Raw genomic sequence first — 19,180 nt, forward strand, 5'->3', positions numbered from 1 at the left:
ACGCCACTTAAAGCTTTGTTCTTTGTTACTCAAAGTTTTGTATCGGAACAATACTTTTTAGCTGTTTCAGGTAGCATATTGTCTCTTTTTATATTATTAAATAGTATTAAATTTTACCCTTACTGCTATGCACAATTTCGGTTGCGCAATAGAAGTAACGTAAAAGTATTAGACGTTGAATTTACCCACTGGATAGAATTATCCGCCCTTTGAACAATCAGGGTTCTGATGTGGACAAGAACAGGCAGAGAACAGAGAGAACACAGTTCCATTCAGGCAGGGAACAGCGTTTTGGGGTTAAGCACTGATCTACACCGTTTAGACCTAAACATTGATTTGTTGGGTGATTTGAAAACGGCTGTTTTTCTTTTCTGGCTGTTAGGGCTAATTATGCATAATAAGCTGGTACCTCTCTTGCCGCAGCTGGTGTAGCGGACATGGATTGGAGTTATGGAACAAAAAACCATCCAAGGTTCGAGGCGTACACTATTTTGATTAAAGTTTGAGATACGTTTTCTGTTGTGTAAACATTATAACGTGTCCAACCCAGTCTTGGAGTATCCATTTTAGTAACAACAGTCAAGAAACGTCGTTTGTGAAATGGGAATAATCTTACGACATTTTGTCGGTTGGGGCGTGCCCACGAAGCAAAATGGTAGGCTTTTTTTTTTCTTTCGATTTTCTCAGTGCCGAACGGCCAACCATGACTGAACTGAGTTGCGGCACTTGTTCGCACTGAAAAAATTTTGACGCAATTGTTGGGGAATGCAATTGTCTGGTGCAAATGGCTGGGAACGGCACGTTTTTCTTCTACCATTTCATTCCATCATATTCATTTAGGCATACCTTGTAAAACGTTTTAAAATACCGCTTGGTTACCAAAAACATCCTCTCTCTTTCTCCGCTTTTTAAAACAAATATATTTCAGTTATTCTAGTCTTTGTTGTTTATTATCAAGCTCCTCGCCTCCGCCGTTAGGATCATTCTGCCGTCAGTATTTTGAAAAGAGAAGACCCTGGGAACAAGATTGCTCCTGGCGGTGAAAGTGATAACATGCAAGTGTCGTACCAACACTTATCAGCACTGAGACACACGTACCATCCCCGTGGTATGGCCAATACCGTACGGATGCGCACAACCATATCACCCGGGCAGTGGCAGCCATGGACAGCTGTTTCGCCTTTATTGGGGCTCATCAGCATGGCATAGCCGTCGGGTCAAGAAGCGGGAGTAAACCCGCGCATCGAGACCCTTTACTGCCGAGGCGAGTGCACAGCACTCCTTTAAGCGCCAGCTCCACCGTGTCGTACCCCGGGGGTATCCCCTTATATGGGCCATGTAGGTATGTGCGGCCCCAAAGGGTATGGTTTTAGAGCCGTATCGATTTTAGCCATTTTGGTTATAAGTAGGGTATCGATTTTTGCACTGTAGTCTTGAATTCGTTTTTTTTTTTAGGAGAAGCTACTTCTTCATCATGATGTTTAATGGCAACTGTGTACGTGCCGCAACGGCTTGTCGCGCGCCGGGCTCCAGGGGTTTTTGAACTGAAGTTGACCAGACACTATAAACTGAAAAATTATTGGTCAGGTCATAACTAGGGTATGGAAAATCGCAGATTTTGGTCATAAATAGGGTAAGGGTTTTGGGAAGCGGGCCGCACATCTCTACCCAATTTTTTTGGGAGTACCCCCCCCCCTCCCGGTGTCGTGCATGTGTCCCTCAAGGCCGGTTTGGCGTGTGTGAGTTAATGGGTAATCAAATACAATCTATTGAGTGGTTTTTTGTTGTGATGTTATTTTTCTTTTTCATTTAATATAGTATTGGGAAAACTTGGCAGAATCGTGCTTAAATATGTCAAGCGCGAGAAAAAAAATCGATTTCGTGAAAATTGTCCACTGCTTGATAATAACCAACTCCACACCTGTTGGTATGACGTCATACCCGGATAAAAACACACGCTAAAATTACAGAGAGAGAACAGAGTGGAGTGCCAAATGATAAATATATCAATAAAGACAGCATTTCTAAATGAAAACATCATTTGTTTGTTTTTCCTAGATTGCTTGTTATGACTATTAAACTCAGGTTTTAAGGGCAAAACGGAGGCGGTAATAACATGATCGACTGAATTTCGTGGTGAAAAAATGTTTGGCATCCAGCCGGGAAAAAAATATAATATTCCTTTTTCTTTCAATGAAATGGCTCATCGTTCCGTGCAGAAAAATCTGTAAAAAGATTTGAAATCACGTACTGGAATTTCACTCAAATTTCGACCATTTCCGAGAACTCACCAAAGCTAAACTCGTTAGCAATGTTATTTTATCTAAATATGTTTATCGAAAAAATAAATGGGGCGATTCAGGCCAATAAGAAATTATTACGTGCCTTGGGTGGATTAACGATTCAAAACGTTGCGTGCAAGGAGAAATGTTTTGCTTGCTAAATTCACGGAAATCATAAAATATAATAGATTAAACATTGAATGTGCCATTTATATCTCTGGGAATTATAATCCAACTCTGTTATTGCATAAACAATAATTATTTTAATACAATGTTGACAGCAACTGTTTGGTCTCACCGGGTGACTAATAAAAATCAAGTAACAGTTATTGACTCTTGATTCTCAGTGATCTTGGAAAGTTGAAGTATCGTCAGTGAAAAACCTTGTAAAATCGTCAGTGTGTTTACTTAACCAAGCTGATCAAAAATCTTCATCCGGCAAGTTATCCGATCAACACAAAATATCTGGAGAAACAAATGTCTACGCCCAAGATGTTGACAGAGGCGGTTCTAGCAAAGTTTGCCAAAAGGGACGAAGAAAACAAAGCTTTTAAAGAACGATTTGCGAGCGCCTGCCTTAAAGTGTTTGGGTCTCCATCGACTACATTGCCGGCTAACGTTTGTTTGATGGTTGATAATTTTACCAACGAACAGATTCTGTTTAATTGGACAGTTGACTGTTGTTTGATGGTTCAAACATTTTTAGGGTAGACTGACCTACACTGAATCGGTTGAATCACGACACGCCTGCAACAACTAGCTGAATTTTCGGGTCTTTGCCTTAATGGACTACGAGAAAGGAATAAAGAAACAAGTTTTTTAGACACACACTAACGGGGCTTCGCAAAACAGACAGGTTAACAAAATTAACAGAAAAAGCACTGAATGGAAACGGTAACATTTGGGCAGTTTCATAGGAGGAAAAAGGCGGTGAATACAGCAGGGATTATGAAGAACGCGTCTTTATCGTTGCCGTTTTTGAGTTAAATGTACACACTCCATCGTGACGCTAGGTTCACTTTTATTACTCATTAAACGCTACATTCAGTTACAAATAAAGATTTTTGACATTTGATTGTTTTCACGAAAACGGCAATAAAATACTTTTTTTCTTTTATATAAGTCTTCTTCGTTCAACATTCTTCATTCATTTGTAAAGTTTTTCTGGGGTTTTGAGGATTAACCTGCAAAAACACTTTGCGGGGGGTTGGCTCAACAGGCGGGGTCCTTCAAAATTCGGCGCTTAAACCTTCTTTAGAAGATAAATATTGTCAAAAGAGTATTTATGAGTCATATATCCTCTTCACTCAAGAAAAATGAGAGGATGAGGATTGGAAAAAATCCATAAATAAGGCTGACAATGTCTTCTTCCTGAGGAACCACCCCCACTCACAGGCAAAATACTAGTTTGAACAATATAGAACCATTTCTTCTCCCGAGTTATAAAAACGAAACTTAAAATAACAAGTCTGGCCAACCACAGTAAACGAAAAACGACCACTGGCCCCAAACGAGGGAAAAAAAAAGCCTCCCTCAAGTCACGATTGAGTTTGGTATTTCTCCTATGTTAGAGCGGTTTTCAATGAGTGTTATGAAACCAAAATAACAACAGACGCAAACAGCGCAATGAACCAATCAGAACTCACGGCCAAATACATGTCACAGGCGCCAAGCGCGGGAAAAGGCGCGCAAGTAAGAGTCACGGTTTTGCTTCTCACAGGCTTCTCATTGGTTGAAAAAGTAGTGCAAGTTTTGTAAACCAATCAGAGTGTAGTACAGCAAAACCAAAGCAAACGCGAAATACTCTACCCTGAACTGAAAACCTCGCTAATAAGTGGTTACGAGAGTGGCGCGAGTTTCATTTTCAAACAGTTCAACGTCAAATCTGAGTGGTAAGGTAAAGCCAAAACAGTTGCAAGTTATTTTAACAGTCATAACAGAATGTCACATGCCAGCTTGTCAATTTTCTAAAAAAAAAAAAGTCAAAAAAGACCCCATGTTTAGCATAAATTAAATATACACATATATACATCGTAAGCTTATCTACGTTGTGGTTCAATTTTATCATTTTTTTTTCAAACTCATTATCATACATTACCTTATGGCCCAAGACTCGAGCCTTTTTGTTAACACCAAGGATAAATTTGAGCCACAACACTTACATCTGAATTTTTTTCATTATCAAAACTCTCCAGTTGTCAAATGTCCATTGAAGCATACAGCATGCTTTAGATAACAAGTGTGAAAAATCCTTCAGAGCAACCTTTAGTAAAAATTGATTTCACGAGCATCACTGGGTGTCATTTCCAGTGGGCAGTATGGGCACTTCACTCTGGGGAGAAAAAAAAAATGAACAATGATCCGTATTAATCATTCAATTTCAAAGATTCATGATTATCTGATCATAATAATGATCACAACCTTATTATGGGAAAACTTGGTCTTCAATGTGCAGACGTATTACAGAGGCCCCCCCCCCCACCCCCCCGAAAACCACTTATAGGGACAGAGGCCTCCTCTTGAAATATTTATTTTCGTTATTGTTATGCCTGTTGAACACCACAACTCTACTGCCAGTAGGGGCACTTGGTTGAGACCGGACCACACCAAGGGGTCTAGGGTCACCAACTGTCACAGGACCGTCGCGACAAGTCCATTCAGTCCATCTCTGATTCCCTTTCCCATCTACGACAGAAGCCTCCCAAGAATTATAATTATTATTTTTATTTATTTATTTGTTTATTTATTTATTTATTTATTTATTTATTTATTTATTTATTGTGCTAGGTTGTTGTACAGTATTTGTGATACACAACCCATTGGCACCATATGCAGGATTGCCACTCACTACAAACTAACAAAAATTCTGACTATCCACTGACCACTAACCAATTTTCAATGACCTCCAAAGACAAGTCCTTGGACGATAAAACCAGCTGTGAAGCCACAGAAACCAGCTCCTTTGGGAAACTTGTTTGTAAACACAGTGGCTAACCAAAAGTTCACTGATTGTGGGTTAGGATTTAGAAGTTACCCGACTTGATGTAAAATTCCCTGACTTTTCCCTGTCCTTGAAAAATTATGCTTCCCTTTACTTTTCCCTAACCATGGCAACCCTGATGTGTCACTTAGATGTGTTGTCAAATTTTGGAAAAGCTAATGAACTTACTTGTTTCCATGTGTGAGTTTAGTAAGAGCGTCCCTGGAGATGACATGACCACATGATAGTCTCACTGGAGGATTGTTGTCTGTGCACTGTTGCCGTAAAATAGGACACGCAAACAGTGAATGATAGCGATACTGTGGGCCAAGATCAACTTCAACCTGAAAAAATTAAACCATTGAATTCACTGCTTAATTTCTGTGTTCTCATTGAGCAAAACACATTACATGGCACAAAACGGGAAGGTGGTTATGAGATGATAAACATCATCCGATTTGATAACAGTCCTTAATGTTTCTGGAGAGAGACTTAACATGGTTGATCCTGTGTCAAACCTTGTAAATATGAGCTTGTAAGTCTGAGCTCAGTAAGGGTCTGGTTGAAGGGGATACACCTGTAGAATCTCAGTTATCAGTTGTGTTTTTGGGCATTTTTCAGGTGTCAGTTAATGTTATGGCCTCTTGCTCTCAGCTATGAGCCAAGAATGTGGCACTTGTCAGCAGGCAGTTAAACGTTTTGCCAATTTTCAGCTACCAGCTTAAATCCATCCAGACCCTCCACGGCAAACATGTACAACTGGAGTGTGGAAGGTCAAGCATTCAATTCTTGCTGGGGAAGCAGACGTTTTTTCAAGTCCCATGTACACTATCAATTGTTTAATTAATTTTACAGCAGTACTTAATTAATCACCCATGAAGCAAGCACTCACCGGGAGTTCGTCTTTTGATGTCCAAACACCTGAGACCTGTCGCTGCTGCATAACCTGTCTAATTTGGAGAAGTGACGGCAGGGCCACACAACCGGCTGTGATGCATACCTGTAGGGGGCTTTCTAGTGACAGACCTAACAATGCACAGGCATCTCTAGCAAATATATCACATATGTCCAGCCAGTGAACTGGGTCTAGCAATGAGGCATACGGCGAATTTTCTAGACCGGTGCGACTGTACAAGAGGCAAGCCATCAGCTGTTGTACATCTGTGGAACAATGCAAGAGTACATGTCGTGGTTAGATTTATTCAGCTGGCATGGTGGGTCTAAAGGTTTTCACAAGAGTATGAAGAGTAGCACTTTTCAAAGAAGGGAAGGGGAGTACTATATTGTATAAGAGGATGGGCCACCCAATAGGGTATGGTTTTTCAATGTTAACACGTAAATAGAGTAAACATTGTCAACTTAAAACTGTCATGGACAAGTACATAGAAGGACACCTATGTGTCCTCCATTTACAAGAAAACTTGTCAGGGAATATTGCTTATTTTTCCTGACATTTTCTACAAATTCCAACCTTGAACCTTGCTTGTGATTGCAACATCAACAATGATTTTTTTTTCAATCGTTCAAGTCATAAACAGGTTAACGGGAAGTGTGAAATATTTCGCATAAACAGGGACAGTCTGATACTGCAGGCTGCACACACCCTTAACCAAACTTGAAGTGAGTACTCTGTCGGGGTGGGTGGGGGGGTCTTTGTAATTCTCTTTCCTTTCACAAGAGATTTAAGCTGGCTTGGTGCAGTGGTGTGACACTTGTCCCTCATCAATATGAAAAATCAGGCTTGTCATACTGGAATGCAAAGCACAGTCTGAGCTTGTAAATATTCATTTCTTCTATATTTATCAATCTGTAACTACAGTGATATCATGTTCCATAAGGTTTGACCCTTTCTTGTTGGTTACGGTTCTTGGATCTTTACAAGTTTTATTGAGGAATTAAAGACCTTTTTAGTTCATCAATACTTTCAGCTGGCATTGAACTCAGCTTTTCCATGATATGAAAGTAAATTTAAGATGTTTTTCCTACCTTTAGTGTGGTCAGCAGCAAATCTTGCAAAATTTTTAGAATACTCAAGTGCATCCTTATGATGTCCCTCTTTAAGAAGATCAAGAAATTTTAATTTATGAAGTTTAAATTCTAAGGAACTTCCTCTTAGTTTAAGCTCCTTGTGTCTTGAGTGTGCCCATCTGAAATATGATCAAGAAAAAAATTATCAGCTACCATTAGGTAACATTCAGAATAACTGTATTAAACTGACAACAACATCCCTGGTGTCCCTAGGGCAAATATGAATATTTTTAAGTTTTCTTTTTTGTTTCCCTGACAATTTCTGAATGGAACAACCTTGCTGTAGAAATGTTTTCTGCCAAATCTATCACTTCATTTAAAACCAGCCTGCCTTAACCCAACTTAATTCATCTTATTTCATTTTTATTATTATTGTTGATTTTTTAAATTATTTTATTTATGTATGATTTTTTATGATTTTACACAGAAGTTATTGAAATCTTTACAGATTTTGTCGACTTAAGCAATGTTAATGTAAATGAAACTGTAAGATATCAAGCATTCCAAATATCATTCAGAAAAGAAATAGCACTTCTCCCTTGTTTCAACAAAGTTATGATAGCTCTAAACATGTCTGTCAACTATTTTATGAAGTTTAAACTTTTGGTGGTTAATTGACTAGTACAATGAGAATGGCAGTAAACATGATGCCCTTACTGCAGTGCTGGATCAAGGTTCCTCTCTCTACAGGCCTCCAGGATCCTATTCAGTTCAGTAAAGGGTTCTTTTCTTGAGTCATCTAATTGTAGATTGGCCTCCTGAGGGTGGACAGAAAAGTTATAATACATGATGGGTTTCATGACATTTCCACAACCCTATAGCAACATATACAGTGTACATGTAAGATAGTCAACTGGGAGACATCTCACATACACAGAGTTTGGAACACACATACATGTAGCTTATATTGCAGAAAGTTATTTGGAAGCCAAACTAGACCAGGATTAAAATGAATGTTGTGCCACAAGTACCAATTACACATGATGCATTAGAGAATTAACTCTGCAGTGTATATTGAGGTCCTAAACTTAACATGTGAATTCCGTATTGAGTGTTAACCCTAGTAAGCAAATGGGAAACCACACAAAGCGAAGAAATATATACATTTGAACTTGACTGAAATTATACACTTTAACATACTTTGCAGAGTTAATTCTCTATTCCATTATTTGTTTCCTCATAGCGCTAGCAGCACAACATTCATTTGTACCCTTCACATTCATAATTGCTGCAATTACCACCATAATCATTCACGACTTGCTCCCGTCTGGCCTTGTTGCTCAGTTGGTAGAGCAATGGAAAATCAAATCCAGAGATCAAGGGTTTGATTCCCGCCAAGGCCAAAGAATTTTTCCTTTGATTTGTGTCAGTGGGAAATTCCTGGGTTCACTTAAGCAATACTACAGAGTTAATTCTCTGATCTATCATTTCAACCAGGACTTTTATGGGATTATATTACAGAATCTATTGATCTCAGAGCTCTGTTCAGTAGCTGGCTACTGGATATTATGCCTAGCAACTACAGGAAAGATAGCTGGCTAATTAGAATTTGAAAATGACTAAACAACAACAAAAATAGGAGAGCTTCTTTTATTTTCTTGTGGAGGAGTGGTGATGTAGTGATTAGTGTGTCAGACTTTCAATCAGACAGTCACAAGATTGGAGGGTTGTAGGTTCAAGGCGAGCTTGATCTCTTTATTGGTGTGTTGTTTCCCTTCTTAGACAAGAAACTTTGTTCCACATTGCCTCTCTTCACCAATACACCAATGGGTAGTGGCAACATACTGCTGGGGGAAGAAGCAATACTCCTAGTTGCTTCATGTTACAAAAACCAGCTTATTTTAGCTCTGGCCTTGTAGGCCACTTAGGCCTGTAGTGCGACTTTACTTTTTCTACTTTCCTTGTTATGCTTGCTGCTGACAGACCTGAGTCCCTAATGCTGATGAATAACACTTCTTACCTCTATCAACTGTTCAGCAATATCTAATCTCCCTTGTCGCAGCAAATGTTCACATACCACCTCGTTCAGCAGAGATGTATTTTCATTGCCAAACACACCTGGCTGGCTACATGTTGTGTTGTCTATTACAAAATTCTGCAATTAAAGAAGGTAAAAAAAAATTATAGTGAATGACCTCTCAGCTCAAAAGGAATTTTGCAATACCAAACAAGGAGTAAAAGACTTAACAAAAGGAATAAATTCTGGTAGGTTTATATTTTGGCACAGCCCCATATTTTAACGAGGTATACATTTTGCGACTAAACCTCTATTCATGCTCGTTCTTTGTGTAAGAGGGTTTAGTATGACAGTGATGGATGTATAATTACTGTATGGGGCTGTGCGGAAATCTTTCTGCAATAACGTATATTTCATTATGGATAGAATTCTTGACAGGGAGTTTTGATATGCTGGTCAATATTTTAAATCATGCAAAGAGGCCATTTCCAAGTTGCTTTGCATTTTCATTATGAAAGCAAGGCTAAGTGCAAAGTTTTTATTATGAAAATGGTTTTCACACATATGCAACCAAAACTAATTTTCACATGAAAAGCTTTGCACTTAGTCTTGCCTTCATAATGAGGTTCAAAACAACTCGGAAATGGCCTATTCTAAGCTTAGAAAAAATGTTAAAGTCAGGTGGGTGAGGTTTTTTTGTTTGGTCAAGATTAAACAGCAGGCTGCTTACTCTATCGATAGCTTTTCCGATCTTTGAGATCCCTCCATGCAGTTCTTTGTGCTCTGTTGCCAGTTTTGACACTGCATCTTTCACCTTTCTGGAAGACTGGTTGAGGAGATGTAACTGTAATGGCAATACTTCATCATCTTTACTTGCTAGAGAAAAAAAGACAAAATTTTGAACTTTTTCTTCTTCAGAGAGGTATCAACTAGACAAAGTCCATGTCCAAAAGACTATGTTCGTGTGTTCATGCATGTAGTTGACTCAACATTTTTTGTAAGTGTTCCACTCTGTAAAAACAGCAAACTTGCTCACATTGATTCAGTACCAGGCTGGTTCTGTGTGAGCAAATGCTCATAAAAGCATATACAGTGTAAAACAGAACTTGTCTAGACAGGATCCATTTGGGGCTGGCTCACATGAACATAGCCTGACTATGCAAAGGTACATTTTATCACATAGACAAACTTAAAAATTGTCCTGGGCTTGGCTGTTTGAAAGTGGATTAATACTAATTTCCAATTAAAAATTAACTAAGGTTTACATCTCGCTCATTACAAAATGTTTTTAAAAATTAGTTTTTAGCTACATTAATTATATAATGGTAAAGAAAAGTCTTAGTCAAAACTCTGGAATAAACATCTTTTGGAGGAGTCTTCATTGATTAGTAATTAAACTTGAATCAAAGTTCACGTTAACCCAGGATAGGATGTTAGCTTCATCGGGCTTTGAACAACTGGGCCTGATGTTTTTCCTGACGGGCGAAATTTTCTTAAATTCAATCTAATAAAGAAAGGCGAAATTTAATACTGATTTTCTTTCCTTATAAGGTTTGATTGTCATGTTTTGCAGTGATGATTTGCTACCATTTTTTCCCTTAAATCAGGTATTATCTTGTACACCTTCTTTTTGTTAACCTGGAATTCAACTTGCAACTTTTTAATGATCTTTAGCTATTTTAAACTACAAGCAGATCTCGATCACAAAGCTTGTAGCTACATGTCTCAGGGTGCTTACAGATCAATGTACTGTATAAGAAATAAAGTTCCCGTCTCACCTTTAGATAACTCCTCTTGAATGCTAGTTATCTGATTGATCAATTCTGTTAAGGAAGAGTCTGTATGTTCCTTTATACTACTGTATTTCTTAGCTAGTTTCTCCTGCTCCTTTTCCACACTCAGGCAAGCGTCCATTATGTTTGTCAAAATATAGACTCTGTAGCCGCGCCTTTGCACCTGCCGGCAATGCCTCACGGAACTACGTCGTTCTTCCTTTGGTCGCCATTTTGTTGTGAGGGACGTGTTTTGTGTTATTTTTTGGAGTAAATCTTCGCGAAAAGACCTGTAGAACAATGGGGTGTGATGGTGGTACGATTCCCAAACGAGATGAACTTGTCCGGATGAAGAAAAAGCCCGAGCAGGTTGACAAAAACTACGAGCTGAACGCAAAATGGTTCCACTGCGCTCTGAGTCAGGCAGAGTTGAGAACGCCAATTGTCTGTTGTGAATTAGGAAACTTGTACAATAAGGAAGCAGTACTAGAATACCTGCTTGACAAGTCGTCTGTCACTACAGATGTCGCCAGCCACATCAGAAGTCTGAAGGACGTAAAAGAGTTAAAGCTGACCAACAACCCAGCTTTTGAACAGAAATCTGCAGAACATGCAGACAGCTATTTGGATTTCCAGGCGTCTCCTTTCATCTGCCCTGTTGTTGGAATTGAGATGAACGGCAGGTATAAGTTCTGCTTCCTGTGGAAATGTGGCTGTGTGTTTTCTGAGCGAGCACTGAAGGAAGTTCCATCGACAGTGTGCAATAAATGTGGCAAACCTTTCACTGATGAAGACACAGTGGTTATTAATGGGAGCGAAGAAGAAGTTAGCAGTATGAGGGCAAAGATGGAAGAGAGACGTCAGAAAAGCAAGCTGGAGAAGAAGGCTAAGAAGACAAAGATCTCTGAGGCCACAATCTCAACAAATGGTGAATCTTCATCGAGCAGTTCTAATGGTGAGAGTTCTAAGGATGGTCCTGAAAAGCCAGCAAAGAGAGCCAAAACAGAGTACATGCCATCTACAAGTAGAGCTGGAGCAAGCGATGTGAAGGTAACAGGAGCAAAGCTAAATGGAACAAGTTCATCAAAGGAAAAGATTCCAGAACTGTCAAAACACAAGACTGTGGCTGAAGACCCCAAGGCAAGCAAAGTTTTTAAGTCACTGTTCTCATCCAGCCACAAGGACAGACCAAAACATCTTCAATCAAATTGGGTGACATACCACTCTTATCACATATAAATGAATTACACAGGCAAGTAGATATTACTGTTTTGTAACTGTTCACTTTGTAACAGTTTCAATCGGTTTGATAGCAGGTGTTACAGTGCAACTACTGTTTCTGGGGTCACTTAAACAAAACTGGCCAATCAGATTGCAGGACAAGAACAATGAATTTCAACCAAAGCTGATTGAACCAATCACGAGTAGACGAAAAACAACAATTAAAACCCAAAATTTTGGAATTATTCACCGTTAGTATCATACTGTGATCTGATTGGCCAGTTTTAAGTGACCCTGGTAATAGTAGTCGCACTGTAAAAACTGTGCACCGAGGGTCATTACAGTTTAATGTAATTATTTGATCAAAACTTAGGTGAATTAGTTTGGCACCAGCCACCAGCTTTTCTTGAAAATCCAAATGGATTATATTTGCAAAGTGGATGTAACATATTAAACATGAGGAAGAATGTTTCATCCAATTTTCAAACACCAAGAAATGAGTTGAAAAAATGAGTTGTAGCCAAGTTTATTAAGCTTACTTCAAGGTGTTTGAAAATCGGATGAAACACTCTTTAAATTAGTGTTTGATATAGCTTCTCAAACCAGTAATAATCCTTGGAGAAACTCAAAAGAAAAGTTCACCAAATTTTATGATAATTAAGATCACATTTCCAAACCTTCTTTATGGTAGTAATTTCCTTTGTTTTCTCTTATTGAATTATTTATTTTATAAGTTTGAGAAGGTTTGTTTTTAAGCAATGTGGTGGTGAGGTAAAAATCCCTTTTTGCTTATTACTATGCTAGGACCGCCAACTTCTGCCTTGCAGACACCTCACTGTTATGTTCATCATAGTTGCAGACTCTATTTCAGAGACCAAATTGTGATGGCAAAGGTGTCTGTTATATTGGGAGTCGATTGTAAGTGAAACTAGAGTTAGTGGAGGGTTCCAAACAAGATCACCCTCAAGTGTCTTCAAGGCTATTAGTAAATTAATATTGTATTAATATTGTAAGGTGGCGAACAATAATAATAAAAAAAGGCTTTTGGGGAAAATTCTGCACAGATTTTTTTTTTACCAAAACAGATAACCAGCCAGGTCTTATACAGTGTACATTATAGTAGAGGCAGCATAACAGGAGAAGTAAGTAGTGAGAGCCTGTAACCTTGCTTGGGTTAGAACTAAAAGTTCTTCAGTTTTAAGTAAACAGCAATAATTTTATTAATCAACTCTTCATGTGAAAGACAGAATCAGTGGCTGTTGATTTGAGAGGGTGGTTAACCTTTTCTTTAGGCCCAAGTAGTGACTAGCATCATTGCACATATTGATTATTTTCTGCTACTAATATGTTACTTTTCATGTATGAAGACAACTAACTGGCTCAATTTAGTATTTTACTATTCCAGCATGTAGGCAGCATTTTCCTGTGTAATTGCTTTGTAAATAATAACAAATCATAAATCACAGCCTCTAGCTGACATTTGAAAGTGTGATTGAATAAAATTGCAAATTGCTGTTTTTAAGGAGTGCATTTCTTTTATCCTGTTTTCAAACTTTCTCATTCTCCAGCTGTGAGTGTCTTAATGACTCGCCCCATGAAAGAATCATGAGTGCATTGAGACACCAGTGGCTTGAGCCTGAGTGTAGTTTGCAAAAAGATATTGAAGATTAATTTGTAAGTTTAGAAAGTTGGATACTTTTGGAATTAGTGTGTCCTGTCATTTTCAAGTCTTTTTCAGATGTGTTGTGCGAGTCTTTGTGCTGTAACCTGTGAAACAGAAAAGCTAGTCCAATCACAGGTCACCAAAGCGTATGTGACACAGGTTACCATGCAAGCGTGATTTAAGAGTTTTATATGGCGTTAAAATTAAATCGAAATTTAGACAACAGTTTTCCCACAAAACCCACAAAAAATATAACGAGACTTGAATATATATTTTGTGGGAATACTGTTGTCTAAATTTCGATTTAGTTTTAACACCATATAAAACTCTTAAATCACGCTTGCATGGTAACCTGTGTCACATACGCTTTGGTGCCCTATGGTCCAATTTAGTCTTGCCAACAAGCATACATACATACATTTTTTTATTTATTTATTTTAATTTTATTTATTTTTTTTTATTTCGAAAAACACAATACTTACAATACAATATGAACACCACTTACACTTATTACAATGCTTATTTACATTACTCTACTTACGGTCACTAATAATTGCACTACTTACATTATTCAACTCTACTAACAACACAAACGGCTAATCTTTATTTAAACACGATGGTATTCAAAGCTGTTAGCTTGCGGAGTCATGTGTTTACTCCTTAACTAACCTTCGTTACATTAGAATATTTCAGGTTTTTCAGCAACATTCACAATACAGTCAACTCTCTCGTAAGCGACCACCCTTGGTGCATGACAAAGTGGTCGCTTACGGGAGGTGGTCGCTTACAGGAAAGATCAACAAACTAACCCTAATACTGGATTGATTAATTAATTACATAAAAATATCACCTTAGCGGCTAAAATAGGGCAAATAAAAACTAATTTATTATTTTTTATCACATCTATTCATTCTTCTGATGAAACTTTGTATAACATGGTTCATGGTTCATTTTGGAACAAATCACTGTAACAAGTCCCGTTTACCTACAGATCTAATTATAGCCATCTTCTCTGTCTGTAAACTGTCGTTATCTGTCTTCAGTCCGGGGAAGCGTCATCAAAATTGAACTTTTGTCACTTCTGAGTAATGATTTACAAGGGATCATACGTGATTATGTTGGGTGGTCGCTTACCGGAAACAGAAAACAAAAGAATATGTGTAATTTCCGGCCTAAAAAGTGGTCGCGGTCCCTTAAGAAATTTGAGTGGTGGTCGCTTACGAGAGAGCTCTTAAAACAGTATTTAACTGAGAAACAAAACGGTTGTTTACGAGGTGGTCGCTTACGGGAGGTGGTCGCTTACGAGAAGTGGTCTCTATGAGAGAGTTGACTGTAGTATACAATGGTAACAGGCTATAATGGCAAGTTTTGGGGTGTTCCTTTTTCAGGTATTTAAGGACGGTGCCTACTAATACCGAAGTATTTTTGTGCGGTTTATGACTATGTGGAAAAAGCAGATCTTAGCAAAGGCTATGGAAATCCAAAAAGAAAATTGGGGGTAACCAAGCCTTTTTTAATTTTTAGAGATAATTAAAATACAAAGCAATGTATGGCGTTTTTTTCCAAATTGAAGCTTCATTATCTCTGAAAAATGCACGGTTACCCACAATTTTCTTTTTTAATTCCAAAAGCACATGCTGAGTTATGCTTTCTCCGCATAGTTTTAAACCGCGCAAAAATATCCCTGTATTAATAGGCACAACTCATGCAAAACCCGAGTATCACGAGATGCGCAGTAACAATAGTAGGCACCGTCCTTAAAAGAGGTTTTTCACCTAACTTGAGTTTGCATGTACCTCTTTACTAAGTCAGAACTGGTCAAAAACGTGTGATCTTTTAGACTTCGAAAAGGATTCAAAATGTCCTTTCCACCAGTACCAATAGCTTCTTCTTTAAGCCGAAATTCAAGACGTTTTTTCCAGGACGTTGTTGTAGCTTATTTGACAGTTTTTTATCTGTTCTGGTTAGTTGCCGTTAGTTTTACAGTATCTAAAAACAATTGGCTGTTTCGTCTCGGGTTGAACTTGCGCACTCTGTCAAAACTTCATGGACCGAAGGGCTGGATTCCTCGCGTTCTCTAGCTAGTCAAGCACAGCCAGGATCAAACAGTTTTAATAGTTTATAGGATTTTCGTCCTACAGAAAGAACTAACAGGAAACAGTGGAGAACCAACAGTGAAGCTAAACAGGCTGGGAAACATCGTTTTTAACGTTTATGTACACCTTTATTCAATGATCTCATTCTGATCCCATACGATTCATTTGCACTAGTAGTATTGGTAAAACATTGATAACATTTTACAGTGTTAAAACATTCTATATGCATCTCTCTTTTTGTAAAATTCCTAACATTTCAAACTTCTGTATTTCTAATTTACTGACAAGCCTGGTGTCAGAGAAGCACAGTTCACAAATCCTTTCAGCTGTTCTTCGGCTTACCTATTTTTATCGTTGTTGTTATCAACCCAACAGCCGTTTACTTTACAAAGTAAATAAATGCTCATTTAAATCACACATTACACACTGATGAGAAGAGTTTATAAATTAGAATTTTTCCGTCTTTTCAGAGCGTACCTCTAAATCACAGGTGTTTGACTCATACGAATGTTACTATTTCTCTAGAGTTATAAGCCGTATTTCCCCGATTTAGCTCCCTCCTACCGCCCCCCCCCCCCCCCCCCCCCCAGTTGAGCTAGAAATGTTGGGCCGGATGTAATCCATCGTACGGAGAAAGATGGTCTCGTTTCACCGTCCTTGTATTTTTTAATTAACCCTCTCCCCTCCCCCGCCTCGAAGAAAAGGTGGACACTTACTCGAGGAATAACGGAAGGTGGCCCTTAACCTATCACAGCGAACGTGATACCTTGTTTATTTGGACATCAGAATAATGGTGTTTACCAGTCCATGCATAGATAATACTGATTATAAACAGTCGCCTGACTTACTTGTATTACGTCAAATTATCAATTTTCAGTTCAGTGTCTTTTTTATGTAATATTGTTAATTAAATAGGCGCCAGTTTGTACTGGAAACTGTACGACTTCTCAACATAGATATACATATCATAAAATATCCGGTAAGAAGTCATTGCAAAAGCGTAAACCTCAAATGAAGCATACATTATTAAGCTCATAAATTAAAAAAAAAAAAAACTAGGAGAAGTAACTCTTATATAATTACTGAACTTCTATTGCTTTGCGTCATCATAACAGACCGTACGCAAGAAATTTCCTGTTGACGTTTTGAAACATTTATCCCCGATGACAACCACAAAAGATCAATTTTATTTATGACGATGAAGACACTGCTTCAATTTTCAGTTTCACAGAACACTGCTGTAGCCAGTTACATTATTTTGCAGGAATATCATTGGTTTAGAGTTTACAGCAGTTGACCCAAATATCACACAACCAAAAAATAGAGTAATCACCACGACAACTATCCTAACAAGCAATCAAGTCGCGCTTTGCTTGATGAGGCGGGGATTCACCTTGTGCAATAGTTAACTAAAAAAAATCAAACAAACAACAACTGAGTAGTTAATCCACTAGTAACCCTAGGACAGTTAAAGCGGTTTCCAATTGGGTGTCGTAAAACCAAAACCAAAGTAATTACTCTGGCCAATCGCAACAGATGTAAACAACACAACGAACCAATCAGAACTCGAAGCAAATACATGAAACTGGCGCCAAGCGCGGGAAAACGCGTGCGGTGAAAACACGATTGGTTTTGGTTTTGTTTTCTCACTGGTGGAGAAAGTGGCGCGAGTTTTGTTAACCAATCACAGAGCGTAGTATTACAAAACCAAAGCAAACGCGAAATTACTTTCGACACTCAATTGAAAACCGCTCTAGCAGACTGTCTTGGAACCTAAAGGAACTTGTTCACGTCCGGCACGAGTCAAAAATCTTTTCAAACACACGAAACCCGTTATAAGCACGCGAAAAAGCGCCTAAGCTAAGACATAATCAAATCACGGTTTTGCTCCTGATTGGCTGTAAAACAGCAGGTTTGCTCTGATTGGTTAGAGCGCGTTGTACAAATCGCAGGCAATTACCGCGCTTAGCAAATACCAGGGAAAAGCAAACGCGTAATTTCTTGAAACAAAGCCTGTGTGATTATTAGTAATTTTCACTGAGTTCACGCCTTTTCCGTACGTGGTTCTCCAGATGTTTGGCCTGTTCCACGAACTCGGCCTCCCACACGAGCGCATACCCAAACTCGTTATTAGCCTTCGTCCATTCAACACCTGGCCTTTCTATAAACCCCATAGCGCCTGACAACACGCAAGAAGTCGATTTACTTGAAGCTGGGCTACGTGTGTCCGCGAGACATCGAACAGCGGACACGTGGCGCTGGATCACGCTCAAATGCTTACGCGTGGACGGGTCTATGAGTATCACATGACCCGTGCCCAGTCCTACCCAGAGAGTCTTATGTGATAAGAGAAGGCTGACGACGCGTGCTCCTCGCAAATTGCCAATGTAACCAGTGTCTTTGAGGATTGCCATGCAGTCCACATGACCAACCAACTTTGCCTTCGAAAAATCCCAGCATTCAATGACGGGGCTGTCGCGAGTCGAGGTCCATACAAAGGATGAGCTTACAGCAATGTTTAAAACTAGGCCTTGGTTTCTGTCTTCCACGGCCCATCGGCGCTCAAAATCCACCTTGTCACCTTCATTGATTCGAAGCACGACCACTTCATTACCGCAGCCACAAAATAATCTCTTCTTCCCGACAGCTGTGCAAGCCACAGGGTGGACATTACACTCCTCACATGATGTACCTTCCAGCGACATGGTGGGACATAAGTTGAAAAACTTCGGCTGCGCATTTTCCTTCTTCACGCTGTCAGCGTCATACAGAGCTAGCTGGCCGTTAGCTAGTCCCGCAATCACTAAGTTCACGCCGCAGTTTTCACCCTTAGCTTCCTCTTTGTAGTGTCGGAGGCAGAGTACCGGGTGCGGCAGCTGTGGCTGGGAGAACTGGCATTTATGGTTGGTGGCATCAAATACCCAGATCCTGCCGGACTGGGTACCAGCCAGGACAGTGTCGCTATCCACTGATACAATGCTCTTCACACGTTTGTCTCGGACAAATGTGCCCGTGCAGCCCTGGGGACAAGAACAGACACGGTTTATCATGTATTTTCCAGTATTGTTTTTCTTATTAGTAATAAGTAATTAGTCTGACAGTTTTGTCACATCTTACTCGGCAATGGACCATACAATAATTTTTTTCGTCCGACGGAAAAGCAAGAGTAAAAAACAAAAAA

At 39.0% G+C, this 19,180-nt stretch overlaps 3 protein-coding genes across 4 annotated transcripts in view; 1 reads left to right on the forward strand and 2 right to left on the reverse strand.

Annotated features, from left to right (window-relative positions):
* Nucleotides 1-4,341: 4,341 nt before the first annotated feature.
* Nucleotides 4,342-11,186, reverse strand: LOC146472524 (E3 ubiquitin-protein ligase RMND5A-like). Its single transcript, XM_085119263.1, has 8 exons — nt 11,026-11,186; nt 9,978-10,123; nt 9,251-9,385; nt 7,948-8,048; nt 7,249-7,409; nt 6,155-6,423; nt 5,452-5,606; nt 4,342-4,614 (listed from the first exon to the last, which is right to left on the reverse strand). Exons 1-8 carry the CDS (start codon nt 11,159-11,161, stop codon nt 4,548-4,550), a joined length of 1,170 nt encoding a protein of 389 aa, XP_084975389.1. The 5' UTR covers nt 11,162-11,186; the 3' UTR covers nt 4,342-4,547.
* Nucleotides 11,187-11,226: 40 nt separating this feature from the next.
* Nucleotides 11,227-12,402, forward strand: LOC146472525 (replication termination factor 2-like). Its single transcript, XM_085119264.1, has one exon. It carries the CDS (start codon nt 11,320-11,322, stop codon nt 12,256-12,258), a length of 939 nt encoding a protein of 312 aa, XP_084975390.1. The 5' UTR covers nt 11,227-11,319; the 3' UTR covers nt 12,259-12,402.
* A 1,919-nt stretch (nt 12,403-14,321) lies between these two features.
* Nucleotides 14,322-19,180, reverse strand: part of LOC146472526 (leucine-rich repeat serine/threonine-protein kinase 2-like) — a 35,789-nt gene continuing 30,930 nt past the window's right edge. For both annotated transcript variants that reach the window (XM_085119293.1, XM_085119292.1), the window contains one exon: nt 14,322-19,019. In XM_085119293.1, the coding sequence (XP_084975419.1) occupies nt 18,024-19,019 (996 nt within the window). In that variant the 3' untranslated portion in view covers nt 14,322-18,023. The remainder of the gene's footprint in view (nt 19,020-19,180) is intronic.

The sequence above is a fragment of the Pavona decussata genome, unplaced genomic scaffold, assembly GCF_977016875.1.
Source record: "Pavona decussata unplaced genomic scaffold, jaPavDecu1.1 SCAFFOLD_98, whole genome shotgun sequence".
NCBI classification, from domain to species: Eukaryota; Metazoa; Cnidaria; class Anthozoa; order Scleractinia; family Agariciidae; genus Pavona; species Pavona decussata.

What these genes read in the sequence shown, in the direction of transcription:
- LOC146472525 (XM_085119264.1), top strand. Translation starts at nt 11,320, where the DNA reads ATGGGGTGTGATGGTGGTACGATTCCCAAACGAGATGAACTTGTCCGG.
- LOC146472524 (XM_085119263.1), bottom strand. Translation starts at nt 11,161, where the DNA reads ATGGACGCTTGCCTGAGTGTGGAAAAGGAGCAGGAGAAACTAGCTAAG. An exon ending in AACCTTGATCCAGCACTGCA is followed by an intron (nt 7,410 to 7,947) that starts GTAAGGGCATCA and finishes ATCATATTTCAG; the next exon opens with ATGGGCACACTCAAGACACA. An exon ending in AAACTCACACATGGAAACAA is followed by an intron (nt 4,615 to 5,451) that starts GTAAGTTCATTA and finishes TTTTCTCCCCAG; the next exon opens with AGTGAAGTGCCCATACTGCC.